The 17993-nt window shown below is 34.3% G+C and overlaps 2 protein-coding genes across 5 annotated transcripts; one reads left to right on the top strand and one right to left on the bottom strand.

The window, feature by feature from the left end:
* Positions 1–7005: 7005 nt before the first annotated feature.
* Positions 7006–11604, bottom strand: LOC143304754 (uncharacterized). 4 transcript variants are annotated; one of them, XM_076627286.1, is made up of 7 exons: positions 11033–11604; positions 10725–10820; positions 10370–10648; positions 10026–10294; positions 9846–9942; positions 9076–9683; positions 7006–8931 (listed from the first exon to the last, which is right to left on the bottom strand). In XM_076627286.1, the coding sequence occupies exon 7, from the start codon at positions 7557–7559 to the stop codon at positions 7086–7088; it is 474 nt and encodes a 157-aa protein (XP_076483401.1). In that variant the 5' UTR covers positions 7560–8931; positions 9076–9683; positions 9846–9942; positions 10026–10294; positions 10370–10648; positions 10725–10820; positions 11033–11604; the 3' UTR covers positions 7006–7085. The 4 variants fall into 4 exon arrangements, with proteins under 4 accessions (XP_076483401.1, XP_076483400.1, XP_076483399.1 ...); XM_076627285.1 differs by having other exon boundaries at positions 7006–9501; positions 9579–9683; XM_076627284.1 differs by having other exon boundaries at positions 7006–9683.
* A 6-nt stretch (positions 11605–11610) lies between these two features.
* On the top strand, positions 11611–17905 carry LOC143304755 (omega-amidase NIT2-A-like). Its single transcript, XM_076627289.1, has 5 exons — positions 11611–11767; positions 16158–16342; positions 16744–16912; positions 17165–17398; positions 17550–17905. The coding sequence occupies exons 2-4, from the start codon at positions 16259–16261 to the stop codon at positions 17296–17298; spliced, it is 387 nt and encodes a 128-aa protein (XP_076483404.1). The 5' UTR covers positions 11611–11767; positions 16158–16258; the 3' UTR covers positions 17299–17398; positions 17550–17905.
* The last annotated feature ends 88 nt before the right edge of the window (positions 17906–17993 follow it).

Below are 17993 nucleotides of genomic sequence, written 5' to 3'. Positions count from 1 at the left end.
TTTGTTAAATATACATATGTTCCTAGTAATGCTAGATCAATATAACTAATAATTTATAAGACACTTAGTTCCTATTTCTTAAGACTTCTAATTCTATGTTCATAATTAAGAGAGTTTACTTTGTTGGAAATTTGATTGAGGTGCATTCTATACGATTATACATTATTAATGATTTTTGGAGCGTTTTCAATTTTTGTTAGGATTTCTTCTAGACTGTCAGTTAAGGGTAAAGCTATAGTTTTGAAATTTGTTTTGTAAGTTATATTGGTTTTTAAGTTATTGTTTTCATCAAAAAATTTATCTATATTTTTATTCATTAATTCTAAATTATCGTTATCCAGAGTTACAAATAGACTTCTAGAAATGGATCCAACAAAATTCAATGACCCTCTTCGGTAACAAGTGTGTGTCATAAATTTAATATGCATGATTACATTGTCTAAATTTCTTTTTCTGTTAACATTAGTCTAAATCTTTTAATTTCGCTGAGTTTTGCATATATATCCTTAATGTCTAAACCTATAATTACGTTTACAGATTCGCTATATAAGTATGCATAAGCTAATTTTTCTTGATATATAGAACTACCATTAAGGGGTATAACGTTTAGCTTAGCTAACTATGAAGAAGGTGAAGATCGTCCTGGAAAGTAAGGTTTAATACGGTTACCATGTATTTTCCTAATCGAGTGATTTACTATTATTTCATAATAAGGGGTTTTTCACTTTTTCAATGGTGTATGGCCCTGGCCATTCAGTATCTATCTTGTGTTCTTTATGATCGTTATGAATTAATACTAAATGTCCTTCTTTAAAAATAGATTGACGTTTGGCAATTTTAGAGAAGTTTCTAATAAATTTTCTATAGTATCCAGCTAGCCCAAGGAATGATTTTACATCTGTAGGATTTTTTGGTATTTTGAAATTCTTTACTGCTTCTATCTTTTTAGGGTTAGGTTTTACTCCATCTGCTGTCACTACATGTCCTAGATATTCTAATTCGGGCTTTAAGAATTCACATTTATCTGGTTGTATTCTTAGGCCTACTTTCCCGAGTCTTTGGAATATAATGACTAAGTTTTTAGTATGTTCTTCTATCGATTGCTCGAATATAATGATATCATCGAGATAAACGAAACAATGATTGTTAATCAAACCTCTTAACGTGGTATCCATCATTCTTTGAAAGGTAGCAGGTGCGTTCTTGAGCCCGAATGGCATTCTATTATAGTGGAAGTGTTCTTGTGGTGTGCTAAATGTAGTGTATTTCTTTGAATTCTCGTCCATGGGTATTTGATGGAACCCTGAGGATAAGTCTAAAGAGGAGAAATATTTCTCATTTCCTAGCTGTGATAGTATATCGTCAATGTCAGGCAGTGGATACGCGTCTTGGTCTGTTAGTTCGTTTAACTTCCTAAAGTCAATCACTACTCGCCACTTTTGTTTCCCTGATGCGTCGATATTCTTTGGAACGACCCAGACAGGAGAGTTATAGGGAGAGTCGGAGGGTTCTATAATCTCTTTGTTTAACATTTCAGTCATCTGTTTATTTATTTCGGTTTTATGATGTTCGGGAGGACGGTAGGATTTTACGTTGATGATCTTGTTAGGTAGATGATACATTTACACTGTACACGTGAATGTGTGTGTAAGCGTCAGAGGGCGTCCAGGTCTCAGTAGAGACAAAAGACGATTGGAGGCTGTTAGGAGAATCTAGAGGAGGTGGTTGACAACAAGCGTGCGTGCAAGAAGGTTATCGAAGTCTTCAGAGTGTAATATATATATGTATAGCTGTTGTGTGCGAAATAAAGTAAACTATTTGTATTTTCGAATCCTCTCTATACCTTAACATGGTAGCAGAGCGTGGTTACTAGTTTTGCAAGCTATTTAGTGCGTGGTTTTTAGTCTTGCGAGTTTAGTAAGGGAAGAAACGTTCAAAGAATATAAAATAAAAGAAAAAATACTTCAAGCACGTAGGAACGCTTGAGTAAAGAATAGGAAATCAATTAAAATGGAGAGATCGGAAATTATGCTATCGATATTTGATGGTGAGGGTTACGGTATGTGGAAGAAAAGAATAACAATGTTTCTGAGATATAAAGAATGTGATATTGTTATAACTAGAGTGAAGACTGAAACAGACAATCCAGACTGGGATAAAAAGGATCTGAAGGCGATAAATATAATTTACAGTGCCTTCTCAAATAGACAATTAGAATATATTAGGGAAGAAAAAACAGCGTATGAAATAATGAAAAAGTTCGACGAAGTGTACTTGAAAGAATCGACGGCACTAGATCGTGTGCAGAAGGAGATTGGAGAAGATAAGTCTTGATAAATACAGTGATTCAGCATCGTTTTTTAGCGATCTTGAAAAATTAATAAATGAATTAAAAGGTGCAGGCGCAAAAGTGAGTGAGAGGGAAAAGCTGAATTACATGATAAATACGTGTTACGTCGCGTAACACTCTACCTAGCCCAGGCCACACATCGCGGGCAAGATGGCAACCAGATGTTTTCGGATACTCACTGCGTACCCTCAATAGTCTCAAGTATCTTCCATAAATCTTAGGAATTTCCTAGTCGAGGTCCTTCAAACTGAACAAACGTCTGTTTCCAAAGCATTTCTAAAGACCTTTGTCTACTACGGCTTGACAAGGGAAAGTTGGTTTTTCTCACGTATGATGCAACTTTCCTCCCACGAACCACTTTCTCTCGAGGGCGGTTAAGACCCTTCGTTTAACCAATTAACAACGAAGACTATTTCCCTCACTCCCTTAGTCAAAATCGTCACCAACAAATCCGATGGTCCCGTGCGCTAGACACACCCATCCTTAGCTTTCCTCCGCCACAGCATCGTCTCCGAACATCACTGATTTTACATCCTTCGAACAGTCAACATTCTTCGACCGGGTTTACACCCGAAGATCAGTCAGTCTCAATCAAGCATCTCGTCAAGCGGTCAGCAATTCGAATACATTGAGTCGACAAATCCATCAGTATACGCGATAATCCGTCTAGAGACTCAGGTCGCACTCATTCGTAGTCATCTCATAACAAATATTCATTTTGTGTTACACCGAAGTTGTTGGTTTGTGAAAATATATAATAACCTGTTAGCAACAGCGTTATCCTTCATTTAACTACCCTTATCATCCTAAACGAAATAAGGGATCGAGCGATTCGCGGCGTCGATTAGCAAATCGTAACGGGAATTTACGACTCCCGTTGGCGCGCTTCTTCGAGATCGCGTCTCCCCGCGAACGTGCGAAAACAATACGTTACCCGAAGAGTATAGCTACATAGCGGATATAATAGATGCAGTGAAAGAAGAGAAACAAACGGTAGCGTGTGTGAAGAATAAAATAGAAATAGCGGAAAAGAAAGATAAGTCTAATCGAGGAGAAATGAAAACTAATGCCTTTGCTGCAAAAAAGGAAGGATGCTTCAAATGTGGAAGAGTGGGATATTTTGCATGAGAGTGTCAAAATGGCGTCCAAGCGGGAAGCAGTAACAGTTATCGGCGTGGGTCAACACGTGGTCGCAGCAGAGGAAGAGGAAACAAAGGCAATACGAACAGGGAGCGTGGAAACTTCCATCGTCAATCAGCAGCCGGCACGAGCGAATATGGCAACTCAGGAGCAGGCACATGGATGGCAACAGCGCACGCAGCACACAGCAGCGAGATGAACGAGATAAGTGGTAACGAAATAACATGCCTATTAGATAGCGGCTGTACCGATCACATTATTAACGATGTAAATTATTTTGATAAATCTATCGACCTTAAAGAACCGGTAAATATATATTTGGGCGATAATAGATCGATAAAGGCAACAAAAGAATGAAATGTTATAAGCTATTTTGAAGCATTTGAAAAACGAAATAAAATAAATATGAATAAAGTTTTTTATGTGAAAAAATGTCCGCAAACTTGATTAGTATCGGCAAGTTAACGGATAATAATAATATGGTTATTTCAAAAGGAAATATTGCAAAAATAATAGATGAGAACAATAAACTTACAGCTTTAGCGGTCAAAGAGAATGGTACATATAAAATGAAAAGTATATTGAAAGGAAGAAGCACTTAGTAAACAGTGGCGAACGTAGTGATGAGTAAAAAGGAAAGATGGCATAGGATGCTAGGACACGTAAATTTTAGATACTTAAATATTTTGGGCAAGTAAAGAGCAGCTAGTGACAGGCATACCGAATAAATTTGAAAAGGAATTGTTGAAATGTAAGGTGTATATAGAAAGTAAAATTCATAATTTATCTTTCAAAAATAATCGAACTCGGGCTAGGGAGATAATGGAAATTATTCATACGGACGTGTGCGGTATCTTTAAGACTACCGGATTAAATGAAGAGAAATATTTTATTTTATTTATCGATGATTATAGTAAAATAGCTAGGATCTATTGTATAAAATCAAAAGATAAGGTCTTTCATTCTCTCGTACAGTTTGTAAATGAAGTTGAGAACTTAACGGGCAAGATGTTAAAAATATTAAGATGCGATAATGGAAGAGAATACTTAAACAATCGAATTTATAAATTTGCTAGAGATAAAGGTATCATAATAAATAATTGTCCAACCTACGTACATGAATTAAACGGGACAGCGGAAAGGTATAATAGAACAGTGATGGACATGGCGCGTTGCTTGTTAACGGAAGCGAAAGTACATAAAAAGTACTGACCGGAAATAGTATGTACAGCGGCGTACTTGAAAAATCGAAGACTAGCAAACACTGCAGAGAGAAAGACACCTTTTGAAATATTCTTCGAGAGAAAACCAAGTGTTGAAAATTTGTATCTATATGGAAGTAAAGTTTTTGTAAGAAGGCCAGAACAAAAAAGAGTTTCTAAATGGGATAAGAAGGCAGATATGGGAATTCTGTTAGGATATAGTGAAGTAGGTTAGAGAGTCCTATTAGGTGTAAAAATAACAGTAGCGACGTGTAGAGGTCGTAGAAACAGACAAAAAATGTATCGGTTTTGAGGAGAATTCATTCGATGCAGTTAGCGATGATAGTAAAGATAATTATTTATTGGACAGCATGAATAAGGAAGAGTTAGAAAGTAGAGAAGATGAAAATGATAATAGTTCTGAAAGCTTAAAGATTCCTAGGAGATCTACACGTAATAAGAAAACTCCAGTAAGGTATCCAGAAAAGGAAAACAGTAGTGAGATTCACGCAAATTATTGTAGAGTAGATATCCTTTGTACATTTGAGGAGGCGATTTGTTGTGAAAATAGTGAAGATTGGAAACAGGCTATGGATAAAGAAATAGAGTGTCTCTATAAAAACAAAACTTGGAAATTGGTAGAGAGGGTAAAAGGCAAAGAAGTATTAGATGTAAAATGGGTTTACACGAGAAAATCAGATGACAGGTATAAGGCTAGATTAGTGGTAAGAGGATTTCAACAAAGAAATGTAGTCGTTGATGACATATATTCTCTTCTCTTCTATCATATTGTTGTCAAAACGGATTAATCATTGAGCAAATGGATGTAAAAACTGCCTTTTTAAATGGCGAAGTAAGTTCGGAGGTATATGTAAATCAAGCAAAGGGATATGCAGACGGAACGAATAGAGTTTGTAAATTATCGAAAGCGCATTATGGGTTAAAAGAAAGTCCGAGGGACTGGTATGAGTGTTTTGATAGGTATGTGACGACATTGGATTTTAAGAAGAATAACATAGAGTTGTGCCTATATACTCATGGAGAGGGGGAAAATGTTGTTTATTCGCTAATATATGTAGACGATTTGTTAATCTGTAGTAAAAACAAAAAAAAGATACAAAATGTAAAGAAGCTATTACCTGATAAATTTAAAATGAAAGATTTAAGTGAAGTAAAAGAATATTTTGGAATAAATATAGAGTATGATTATATAAAAAATGAAATGAAACTAAGCCAAACGAAATACATTGAATCATTAGCGAACAAATATAAATTACAAAACAGCAAATTGTACTGTACACCAACGGAAACAAATTTAAAAATTGAAAACGCTGAGATAAATAGAAATGACATTGGATACAAGAACTTAATTGGTGCATTGCTGTATATTAGTACAAATACCAGACCCAATATAAGTTATAGTGTGAATTATCTTAAGTAGATTTCAAGATTGTTGTAGCGAGACATATTTTAAATATGCTTTGCGAATATTGAAATATTTGTACCGAAATATTGAAATATTTAATATTAAAGATTTAAGGTTACATTAGAAAAGGAATGAAAAGTGTGAAACGATAGATTGTTATGTGGACGCTGATTGGGCAGGAGATCATTTAGATAGAAAATCTACTTCTGGATATGTAATTAAATTGTGTGGAAATGTAATCGGTTGGAAATCTAAAAAACAAAGGTGTGTGACAAAAGCCTGGACGTATGCAGAGTATGTAGCTCTATCGGAAGCGGTGAGTGAATTAATGTTTATTAGAGAAATTATGAAGGTCTTCAATGTAAATCTAGACAATAACCCTGTAAAAATTTATGACGATAACTCTGGAGTGATAAGTATAGCAAAGTACGGAAATTTCACAAAAAATTCTAAACACATTGAAGTTCATTACCACTACGTTCACGAATGCTTAAAGGAAAATAAGATAAATATAATTTAAGTAGGTACAGACGAAAATACTACATAGGTTCTCTAAGAGGTTTTTCTATGTGCGATAGTCGAATCAAAGATTTGAATTTTTCGATTTGATCTACAGTGTTTATATTTTCAATAATGTTAGAAATTTGGACTGAAAACTTACCACCATTGATAAAGCATACTGGCGTTGGCTTTCCGTCGAAGTATACAATTTTTTGAACGATTTCTCCCGATGCGAGAGTTGGTTCTTGCTGCAGCAGAAGAGTATTATTATCTAATTTTAATGTTTTATTGGAGAGTTCGAATCGATATTGATTTAAACCGGGTAAGCCTAATATGCCGTCTTCTATGATAGGGAAATTATCATCTACTAAGGAAAATTCTATCTCTTTGTTGAATAAATTTAGTTTAATTTTGGAATTGGATTCGTATTTGGAATGTTCCATGGAGAATTTCTATGTGTCTGGTATTATTGTTCTTCCTGGGTAGCATCCTCGTTTAAGCAAGTTGATTCCTGCTCCCGAGTCAACGAAAAATCGCAATCCTCGTCGTCCTGGTAATTGTAGTCGTATTGTGGATAATCTTCCTGAGGTAGCATTGTTAATTCTGATTGTTCTTGAATGTGGTTTATTCCTGGGGGGGCTTTTGTTTGAGGCGGTATTCGAAAATTTTGGCATTGATTGGCAAGGTGTCCCAATCGATTGCATTTGAAACATTTCGTTTGTGGCCTTTCGTTTAATGGTCGATTTTCAAGCTTTGTAAAATTATTCATTCTTGGTTGAATGTTTTGTGTGGGTGGAGTTTTGTTATTCATGTTACTTGTAATCGTGAAGCGGTTACCTACTGGACGAGACGTCTGGTTACGATAAGATGGTGGAGTGGTTGTTTGTCGTGTCATCCGTCTGCGAGCGTTGTCTTCGCGAAAGTATTTTTCCACGTCCATTGCCTTTTTTTCTGCATCGATGATGTTTGGGGGGGGGGGGGATTAGCCAATAGCACGTGTCCTATTTCTGAACGAAGGCCTCTTACATAGTCAATCACAGAAACCATGTATAGTCGATCGTTCATCGCTCATCGAGTTAGTTCGTCTTTATGTTCATTGGTAATGCTGTATTGAAGTTTGTTGAAAACACGTCGAAATCTAATGTTATAATTTTGCACGCTTTCGGTTATTCCTTGCTTTATCACTCTTAACTGATCTTGGTGTTCTCTTACTGATGCTTGAGTAGCTACGTTACGTCTTAATCCTTCGTACAGAGTTTCGAATTCGTTAATATGGATATTGCGGATTGTCATTGCGGCTTTTCCTACAATTTTCTCTATTTTGATCATTTTTAATAATAACGTTTGTTCGCTACACATCATTCTCATTTCTTTTATTTCACGAATAAAATCTTCTACACTTATATTGTTTTCTCCGTTTAGTATCGGAGATACTAAACAGCTTTTAGATTTCCAGAGTTTGCAGCTGTTGGATTGGATGGTTGGACATATGTTGGTGGCTTTTGTGGCATAGGTGGAGGTGGATTAGTATCGTGTTTTAATACTGATATATTATCGTCATCGTCAGACATCATAGAACCGAATTCAGTTGATTTTACGTTTATTTGTGGTAGTTTAACACGAGAGAGGTTTCTACTTAATATTTCCATTTCGTTAGCGCGTTTTCTATTTTCTTCGTTCGCTAATTTTAAAGCATTCTTTATTTCGTTAAATTGTTGTCGAAATTCTTCGTTCAAAGAAAGGTATTGTAATCAGTCGGAATTAACATAAAACTCGTCATTTCATGATAATACTGTGCATTCTGAATATGCTATGATTTGGTTTAAAATAATAAATAGTCCATTCTTGCATACTATTGCTTCAGCTTTACTTGTATTTTCGATATTGGTATAAATAGAAAGACAATTAATGTCGTTCGAGTCTATTTTCGGATCATTTATATTACGTTTAATCCATATAGTTATTATATGAGACATAGTATCGTAAAATTTGGAAGAATAAAACGTTCGTACAGGATGTACATTTTATAAGAACTCCAACAAATCTGCGTGTGCACCTAAAATACAAACCGATAGTGATTGTTCATAAGTTTATATACATTATCTAATGTCAATCGAAGGTATCAATTCTTTTTCTCCATAAGAGTACTTTTTCACTTATATGTGTTCAAAAATACTTGTGTTCAACCGTGAAGCATATGTCACCTACAACGAAAAAGAGTTTTCCTATACTTAATATTTCCTTTATATACCCATGAAAGTCTATTCTTCGCGTAGTATGAAATTATGAATAAATCTGGAATATTGTTCAATCTGAAAAGAAAAATAACTTATTGACATCATTCATTGATACGAGATTCAGAATGTTTGTTTTGTCTTGCAGAGAAAGAAGGCAGCCCTTTCTTTTAATGTGAAATAGAAAGCGAAAATTTGAAAACAGATTTTTTGGAAATTTACTTGCAAATATCGTTTTCAATATCGTGATTTTCTTCCCAATGGTACTGTACTTTCAAATTTTCCAGTATCCCTCTAAAAACAAAAAGTCGAACCTCGTTATTATTAACGTAGGCATTACAAGGAAGAGAAGTATTAGAAAGCAGCTCCTTTTTATTATGGATTTCTTTATAATCATGTAAATAAGAAATTCCGGAAATTTTTTCCTCAAGAATTTAATTCTTGTGTTTTGATTGATAATTATTACACTGCATACTAACTTTCGCATACTGTTCGCGTCTAACAATTTCCTAATATTAACTACTTCAAAATTACATATGTTCTTGCACGAATTCAAAAGTACGTATGATACAATTACAATTGATTCTAAAATAATAATTATTTAAAGATATTAAGATACTAATTAAACGTTTCACTATATTTCAAAATCTGGAACAACAAATTTTTATTTATAAAAAATGAAACTGTGTTTATATATTCTTTGTCATGATGCTATTTCTTATTACCATGTCGACATTTTTTAAAATTCATTTTGTTATCTCTACGCAATATGAAAATTCATATACTGCATAATATTTTTTACATATTATCCATCCACCGCATGATATCTCCTGAAAAATCAAAATATTAATGTTATATTATTACAATGCTTCTTAAATTTCAATTTTTGACAAATTTGAAATCCAATATATTTTGCACAATTATTATTTATCAAAAAATTCTAAGTTAGTAACTTTCTTTTCAAATGGCAAATAACATATACTTTGACTTACCTGTAAGTTTTTGTTCCTAATCATCATTTCCTCTTATAGAACATCATTATTGATCTTATAATTACTACCGGTGTCATAGATATTGTAGTGGCTACAACTGAATTAATAGAAAATGATAAATAACTCTGTATAACACTAACACATAACTGTGTATAACAATGACACATAACTTTTACTTACATATCAGTCGATAAGGGATTACTGTGATATCCTGTTGATGTTTCTTAAGGCACTTGATTAGGTGCGATACGGTATCATTCCTTACGGTATACTGTAGATAAGTATTTTAGAAAATAACAAGAATAAATCTAAATTATTCAGAGGTTCCAGTTTCGGCTTAGACATAAATACAGGACCATTTGCAAAGAAGAAAGGGTGCGTTTCTACAGCCTCGTTATAGTAACCATGAATACCAATCTCTGAATTACTGGTTACTAAACATAAATATCCTATAAAATTTAATATATTTCTTTAATTTTTAATACATACATGAGTTAGTAGTTCTAAATTATGAATCATCCTACCTGTGATATTACACTTTTCCTTATAATATCATCACTCAAGTGAACAACATTAAGATCATGTAAACCATGTCATCCTATCTTACTGTGAAGATACTTAGTTATGTTATCTAACATTATAAAAATATCATCAAATTCAAGTCCTTTTATTCACATCACATGGCCACGACGATCTGGTTCTTCGTTATATAATGTTCTAAAATTTGTCGTATATATAGGATGTACAAACCCTGATATCAAGGTATCAGTTCTTCCTTCCCAAGGGACAGTTTCATTAAAATTCTGATAGAATTAAAAATTAATTATTAATATTCTAACACTCATATATGTTAAATACATTATAGTCAACGATATATACCTGAGCGAATGTAGGGGTGATTCCTTGATAATTATAAATGTCATCAGCCCACATCATTGTGCCACTTCTTTGTACTCCAGCCTCTCGATTAACAGCCTAAACAAACATACAAAATTTTATAGAAGCTGCACAAAATATAGTATATATGCGCAATATTGAAGCGTTCAAGGGGATATAAAGGTAATGTACATCACATACACGTGTACTCTCATGCAACAAAATACAATTAGATTTAATAGTATAAGCTCTTTTATTCATCATAATAGATTGGAAATTTAAGTGTCTTACGAGGGTGAGTAAAAAGTTACCCGCTCTGTCGTTGTAGAATTTATTTTAAGCAATTGTCAAAAAAGACATACATCATTTTTTGACATAATCACTCAATTTCTGTATACACTTTGTCCATTTGCTGAAGGACCTTCGTATTTTCTCGTTAAAAAATGTTTTGGGCTGAGCTGCAAACCACGAATGCATCGTCGTCTTCACCTTTTCATCAGCTTTTTCGGCATCCATCTCGCACAAACTTTTTAAAACCCAAATCTGTCGTGCACTATTGCATAAGCAGAGCCGTGGCTGATTTGCAAATGATTTGCCACATTATCCAGTGTCACTCGTCTATTCCATAGATAGCACGTTCAATGTTGTCATCGTGGATGTGGACGGGCGTCCAGCTGTTTTTTCATAACACTTGTGCGATCTTCTTTGAACTTTTGTGCCCATTCAAACACACTTCATGACAAAACACTTTCTCCATAATGTGCATTAAATCTTTGATAAATATAGGCATTAAACATAACCTCAGACCAGAAGAAAGGTATCACAGCATCCTGCACTGTTTTCCTGCAAATCACCATTGCAAAGCGCCATTACTCGCGCAACGGTCACAAACGAATTGACGTAACACAATGAAACCTACGCAGCAGCACTGAACAGATATTGACGTCATACGAAGAGTGCAGATGGATCAATACGGTCGACAGAAGTTTTAACTATCTGGAGTGCGGATAAATTTTTACCGAGAGTCGTATAGGAATCTATAATCTGTAAGTACATCTTTGGCTGAATGGAAATTTCTCTTACATATAGTCAAAAATGCAGAAACAGTGTATTGAATTGGAAAGTGATAAAAAATAAGTGAAGTTTCGAGGTTGCATGTGATTGCATGAGTACACAGGACGTTTTTAGCGAATAAAAAATAATTTTGAAAGACACGAGACTTATCTTGTATTTTATGCACTCTCTGTGTCCGAATTTCCAGAAGCTCTCTATCTTATGAAGTGTTTTAGATTAGCCGGAAAGTTTTGTATGTACATACAAGAAGTATACGATCTAAGTGGAATATTCCATTATTCTCTTGATACAGCAGAAACGAAATTTATAGAACTTCTCAGAAAGTTGGTTTATTATTACCAAATTAATAGAATTAATGTACGTTTATCATCTTTACATACCTAAGTCGTGGAGGTTTATCGTGCGTAAAAAATTAGTGTCGTTTCAAAGTTACATTTCGTACATTTTAAGCCTATAATTTGTAACGTACAAAACAATGTAAATTTGAGCTGTTTCTTATCTCCACAATAAGAAAATCCAACTTTACGTTTTTTACACAATGATATTTATGGAACAGTAATATCATATTATTGCATCGCTTGGAGAATGAAGTCAAGGTACGATGTGACCCTAGTGTAAACGCTGGGATACCCAGCTGTGCCGCACTTATTAGCATAAGACACAATACCTATTAAATACGAGGTTCATTCATGTTGTATCAGCAGTGGTCCGCCGCGGTCAGCCTGAAAGGATCGTTAAATTTTTAATCAAAGATACTGAAATATATCGATCGAATTGTATTGAAATTATACTTATATACAGTAATAATCTTCTATTGATTTGTGTATTGAAATACTCCAATTTATAATGTACATGTTATATGTATTTTGAGCAAAACTAAGATTAGAAGGAAATTAGATTAAATACCATAATGAGGTGTGAGAAGTGGGCAAGACTATTAAATTGTGTTTATCTATTATTTCTAATGTTTAAGACGTCGATTTGATGTTAATTCGAATTGACGTGTCTTCAGATACCGTATAGTTTGTAGTAACTCTGTAACTTAATTACCGTACAAGAATCCTCTCCACCCTGAGCATGTTCGGCGCATATTATACCATCAGTGGTATCAGGTGCATTAGGAAATTTGGAATAAGCTATTTTGCATTCGGCGTTCTTAATCACTGGCATTTGTACTTCCATTAATACATTACGTCGTGGTCGTCCTACGAAGAAAATAAGAAAGATATTTAAGACTGGAACTGTTTAATTTTATTATAAAATTGATATCACTTACTATATCTTAACGCTCCCCATCCAGCAACAAGGGGGTTATAGCCGACGAAGTTGCTCTTTCGTAGGGGCTCTTTCGTACAAATGGGATATACGTACCCTGAAAAATAAAAAAATAAATGAAAATGCAGGAAACGAATGACCAAAAGTATGAGAAAGAATTGTACACGCTTTATGACACAATATATGTGTACAATAAGAAATTTCAGGATATGATACTTCAGTAATACTCAATAGCATATATATATTTGAGGACTTACTCGAAAATGGCACCTCCTCCACCAATCTAAGAATGGCAATATTATGATTGTGTATGTTTTCTATTCCATCCATATGTGCACAATGTGCTGCGGTCAAAACATGCCTAGCCGTTATCAGGGAACCTCCGTACTTCCATAGTGGTTTGTCTGGGTTTCGGGGATTACGAAAACTTAATGCAGCGATCCATGGCCAAGCGCCTAAAATGCAATAGTCATAGTTGTGAATATACATAATTTTTTCTCACATAACGAGTAACAACGATTATTACCTATTCGATATTCGATCATACAGCAGACGATAAGTACATACGTACAAATACTCTGAAATAGAGATTTGATAAAGACAGAAATTAAATTTTTATTCCAGTGGAATACAAATTATTAAATAATTCTATATAATTTCTATTTGAACTATACTGAACTATAAAGTTCAAACGTGTAATTTCTGCCCTAACAGTTTTTGATCTCTATCTATATTATTACTCCTATATCAATTTTTTATTTCAAGCAAAAAGATACTCTTCCTAACATGAAGTAAAAGAAAGAAATAATTCAAGTTAATAAGTAAAGTTACTACCGATAAAATCATAGCATTATTATTTAGTCTAATTGAAATGTACATTGATGTGCTGTTTAATGCCTTTAAAGTTCATTCTTTGCAGTAAATGGCTTATTATTAATCGGAAAGAAAGACATAAAACGTGCCTTCTTGATTGTCCGGTGTGGTACGTACATTCTGGATCAAACAATTTTAAAACATTTATACAGTTCAAAGATGCGTAAGAAAGCGACACCGATTACTCAACTTTCGAAGTAAAAAGCCGATCAAGTCCACCGGATTGCCCTACAGACACGTATTAATCCGTAAGAGTTAGTCAACATGTTGATAATAATTATCTAAAGAAACTTTTCACGTGAAAATATAAAATTTTAATTGATTAGATATTGTGTTAGCCATACTTAAGAAAGAAAATGAAAATGAATGAAATGAAAGAAAAGGACTACCTTCAACCTCATTTTTTAAATAAACACTTTGTCAGTTTTGCGGTAAATAAATTCTTAGGAATTCAGGACAGTTTTTAGTGAATCATTTTGTTTCGACCGTTCGCGGAGAGACGCGATCGCGGGATAGCACGTCAACGAGAGTTGTAAGTTCCCGTTACGATTAAATAATCGACGCCACGAACTGATCGATCCCCTTATTTCGATTATGATAATAAGGGTAGTTCAATGAAATTCCACAGAATTAACACAAATAAATTAATGTTTATTTCAACAACTTATTAACTAGAAAGATATAAATGGAACAAAAAAAATGTAACTGCGTTTTGGTTGATAAGTAAAGCGCGACATACCACATGTGTTGACGGTTCGACTTCTCGAAAAGTTCTGAACGCCTTTCGATTTTTTTCGTTTTTTCTGGAAGGCGACCCCCACTACGTTCGGATCACGCCACATTCTTTTACTGCGAGGTAAAATACGGGCCACGAGTCGACGTTTCTGGAAGTCGCCCTGCTTAATGAACCACGCGCTTGCCACTACAATGTTTGTTTGCCGGGCAGACGCGACGATCCGTCTGCGACATTATAGTGGCGCTATCGATAGTTAAGAATATGACCTATGGTAAGCCGCATGGCGTAACATTCTCCCCCCGTTGAGAGGGTACCGATCAAACTAGCGAGGTGTGGTTGAAGTTCCCATCTTATTTCGTCTCGGTGGCTAGTTGTTCGGGTTTCTCGAGATCGGGTTGAATTGGCAGTGGGACAAGCCTTTTGACGCCCCGATCCAAAATGCTCTTTGCCGTCTGAACTGTAGCTGTCCGGATGACACTATCGGCGCCTGGATGAACCTTGATAACTCGGCCCAGAGGCCAATGCATGGAGGGAACGTTGTCCTCTCTGAGGATGACGATTGTGCCCTTTTGGATGCTGTGTCCACCCTTGCTCCATTTATTGCGGTTGGTTAGCTCGTTCAAATACTCCTTATGCCAGCGGTTCCAAAAATGTTGTTTAAGCTGTTGGATATGCTGCCATTTGGAGAGTCGGTTCGATGGAATGTCTCTGAAATCTCGATCACGTAAGCACATTAATGAATCGCCAATGAGGAAATGTCCGGGAGTGAGGGCTAGGAGATCATTTGGATCGGTGGAGATAGGAGTTAGCGGGCGGGAATTGAGGACTGCTTCTATTTCTATGATAAGAGTATTACGGTGTTAAGCTCATATGTTTCTGTTTCTCCACTCGCGCTGCGCCATAATATCCTTTGATATTTCCGATCCTCTGGTCGTACGAGGAATTGCCGATACATTTTCTCGATGTCGCCAGTGAGTACGTACTGATGAGCGCGGAATCTAATTAATATACAAAATAAATTGTGAATTGATTCGAGAATATAGGATTTCCCCATTTTCATGATTATCGTGATTTTTGTATAAATATATTTTTTAAGATACTAATAATTGGGTACTTATAAATTAGTATTATCAATTATTTTGCATTTATAATTCCGCCTCTAGTATAAGTGTTAATTGAAAACTAACTTTATGTTTCAAAAAGTACTAGCAAAGTCGTTGAGTAACAAGCCACTGATGCTAACACAAATAGCATTGTCGTAATTAAATATTTCTAAATATTCATTTTTCATTTTGAACCTGTAGAAACAATTTATTATATATACTATTAGCTAAGAAATTGCATATTTAATTAAGTCGAAATATAAAACTTAGTTATTTTGATAATTTAGAAAATAAAAAACTGACAAACGTTTCAATTTAATTTATGGTTGGAACAAAAGACAGTTATTTTTCATTAATTGAAATATTGCAATGCAGAGTACTTTCCTAAATACGGCGAGAGTATTCCTGATGGTGAAACGAGCGTTGCTTCATCGAACGCAGCTAAAGAAAACAACATCTATGTAGTTGGTGGTACGATGCCTGAAATAGAGGGCGATAAATTGTACAATACCTGTACTATTTGGGGTCCCGATGGAACTTTGATAGCAAGACACCGAAAGGTAAGTAATATATTCCTTTATGGCTTTGAATTTGAAAATATCGGGGTGAAGAAAGTGACTCTATCTAGGAATAATTTAGGAATATACATATGTACATACGTATACTATAACCAATTCTATAATTTACGGTTTATAAAATACGTTATGATACGGGAAACGCCCATTTTTGTTGTAATGTGTTTGTTGTTGTATAAATTTTTCACATACTTAAAATATTATTATACTTATTTTTTCTCCTTTTTAAACATTATTAAATGATAAGATTTTTTAATAGAAGAAAGTGATAAAAACGCTGTCAGTTATTAAATAAAAAATAATTAAAGTTTAGGAGTTGGTAACTTTGATATTAAATTACAAAAGTTGCAGCAATATAATTAGCGACCACATTTTTATGTTATTAGGTACATCTATTCGACATCGACATTCCTAATAAGATTACTTTTCGAGAGAGTGATTCACTCAGTCCTGGTAACTCCCTAACGACGTTCGATGTGAAGGGCTGCAAAATAGGTATTGGCATTTGCTATGATATTAGATTCGAGGAAATGGCACGCATTTATCGGAACAAAGGTACAGTAACTTAATCGATCAATACTTAACTAGCAAAAAATTAAATATCTTTCTTAAATATATTCTATATAAAATTAATATAATCTGTAACTCTGTATAAAAAGAAGCTTAATTTAAAAAACCAGTATATTTGCTGAAAATGAAACAAATAAAAGAATTAAAAGCACAATAAGAGGACTGTCCTCGCATATTCAGAAATGATGGAATGTGAACCGTGCAACTACGAAGTTATTTCCTGCTTCTCTGGGTTAGGTTGCCAAATGCTGATATATCCAGCGGCATTCAATATGACCACTGGACCACTGCACTGGTCATTACTTCAGCGTTTCAGAGCGAATGATAATCAATTATACGTTGCCTGCATATCACCGGCTCGTGTTCCTTAAGCAAGTTACGTCGCATGGGGACATACACAGTTGACCAATCCCTGAGGAAAGATTCTTTACGATTTGGAAACTCAAGAGAATATGGCAGTCACCGATATCGGTAATTTACAGCTTAAAATTAAAAGCGAGAGATCCATGATGTAATTAATTTTTAGTCTCGTTAATTTATCGATTTAGCCATCTTCCTTTGTATTTGTTGAATTTATTAGTAAGCATTACTTATTATTTCGTATGTTTCTTTTTTCTATCAGATCTAAAAGTTGTTGAGGAAGTAAGGGCTCGGATACCTACATTTTCTCAGAGACGTACAGATTTGTACGACACTGTCTGTAAGAAGGAGTAACTCTACACTAAAACAGAAAATGTTTTTTTATAATATTTCTACTACGATATCCTTTTTTTGTGAATTATTACTAATTTCTTATCATTTGTACTAAATGAATGACTCAATTAAGAAAACTAAAACGTTATAAATAATAATCTGTATATCTTGTGTATCAACATGTAATTGGATATTATAATAATATAGGAATGCTATAATAATATAGGATAATAATATAGGAGAATAATAATATAGAAAAAAATACATGCTTTTAAACACCTTTAATATCGATCACATAAATTGTTATAATTCACAATGATTACGCATACATAAAAGACCCCTTGATAGTAAAATTTACGATCAAAAGGCAATT

The sequence above is a fragment of the Bombus vancouverensis genome, unplaced genomic scaffold (assembly GCF_051014615.1).
Source record: "Bombus vancouverensis nearcticus unplaced genomic scaffold, iyBomVanc1_principal scaffold0053, whole genome shotgun sequence".
Taxonomy (NCBI): domain Eukaryota; kingdom Metazoa; phylum Arthropoda; class Insecta; order Hymenoptera; family Apidae; genus Bombus; species Bombus vancouverensis.
Note: the sequence above shows the minus strand (reverse complement) of the source record. Positions and strands in the feature narration are given on the sequence as shown.

Bases quoted from the DNA above. Each gene is read 5' to 3' on its own strand.
- LOC143304754 (XM_076627284.1), bottom strand. From the start codon at position 7,559: ATGGACGTGGAAAAATACTTTCGCGAAGACAACGCTCGCAGACGGATG.
- LOC143304755 (XM_076627289.1), top strand. From the start codon at position 16,259: ATGCCTGAAATAGAGGGCGATAAATTGTACAATACCTGTACTATTTGG. The intron at 16,343-16,743 runs GTAAGTAATATA...TTATGTTATTAG, and splicing joins TGATAGCAAGACACCGAAAG to GTACATCTATTCGACATCGA. The intron at 16,913-17,164 runs GTACAGTAACTT...TCTCTGGGTTAG, and splicing joins ACGCATTTATCGGAACAAAG to GTTGCCAAATGCTGATATAT.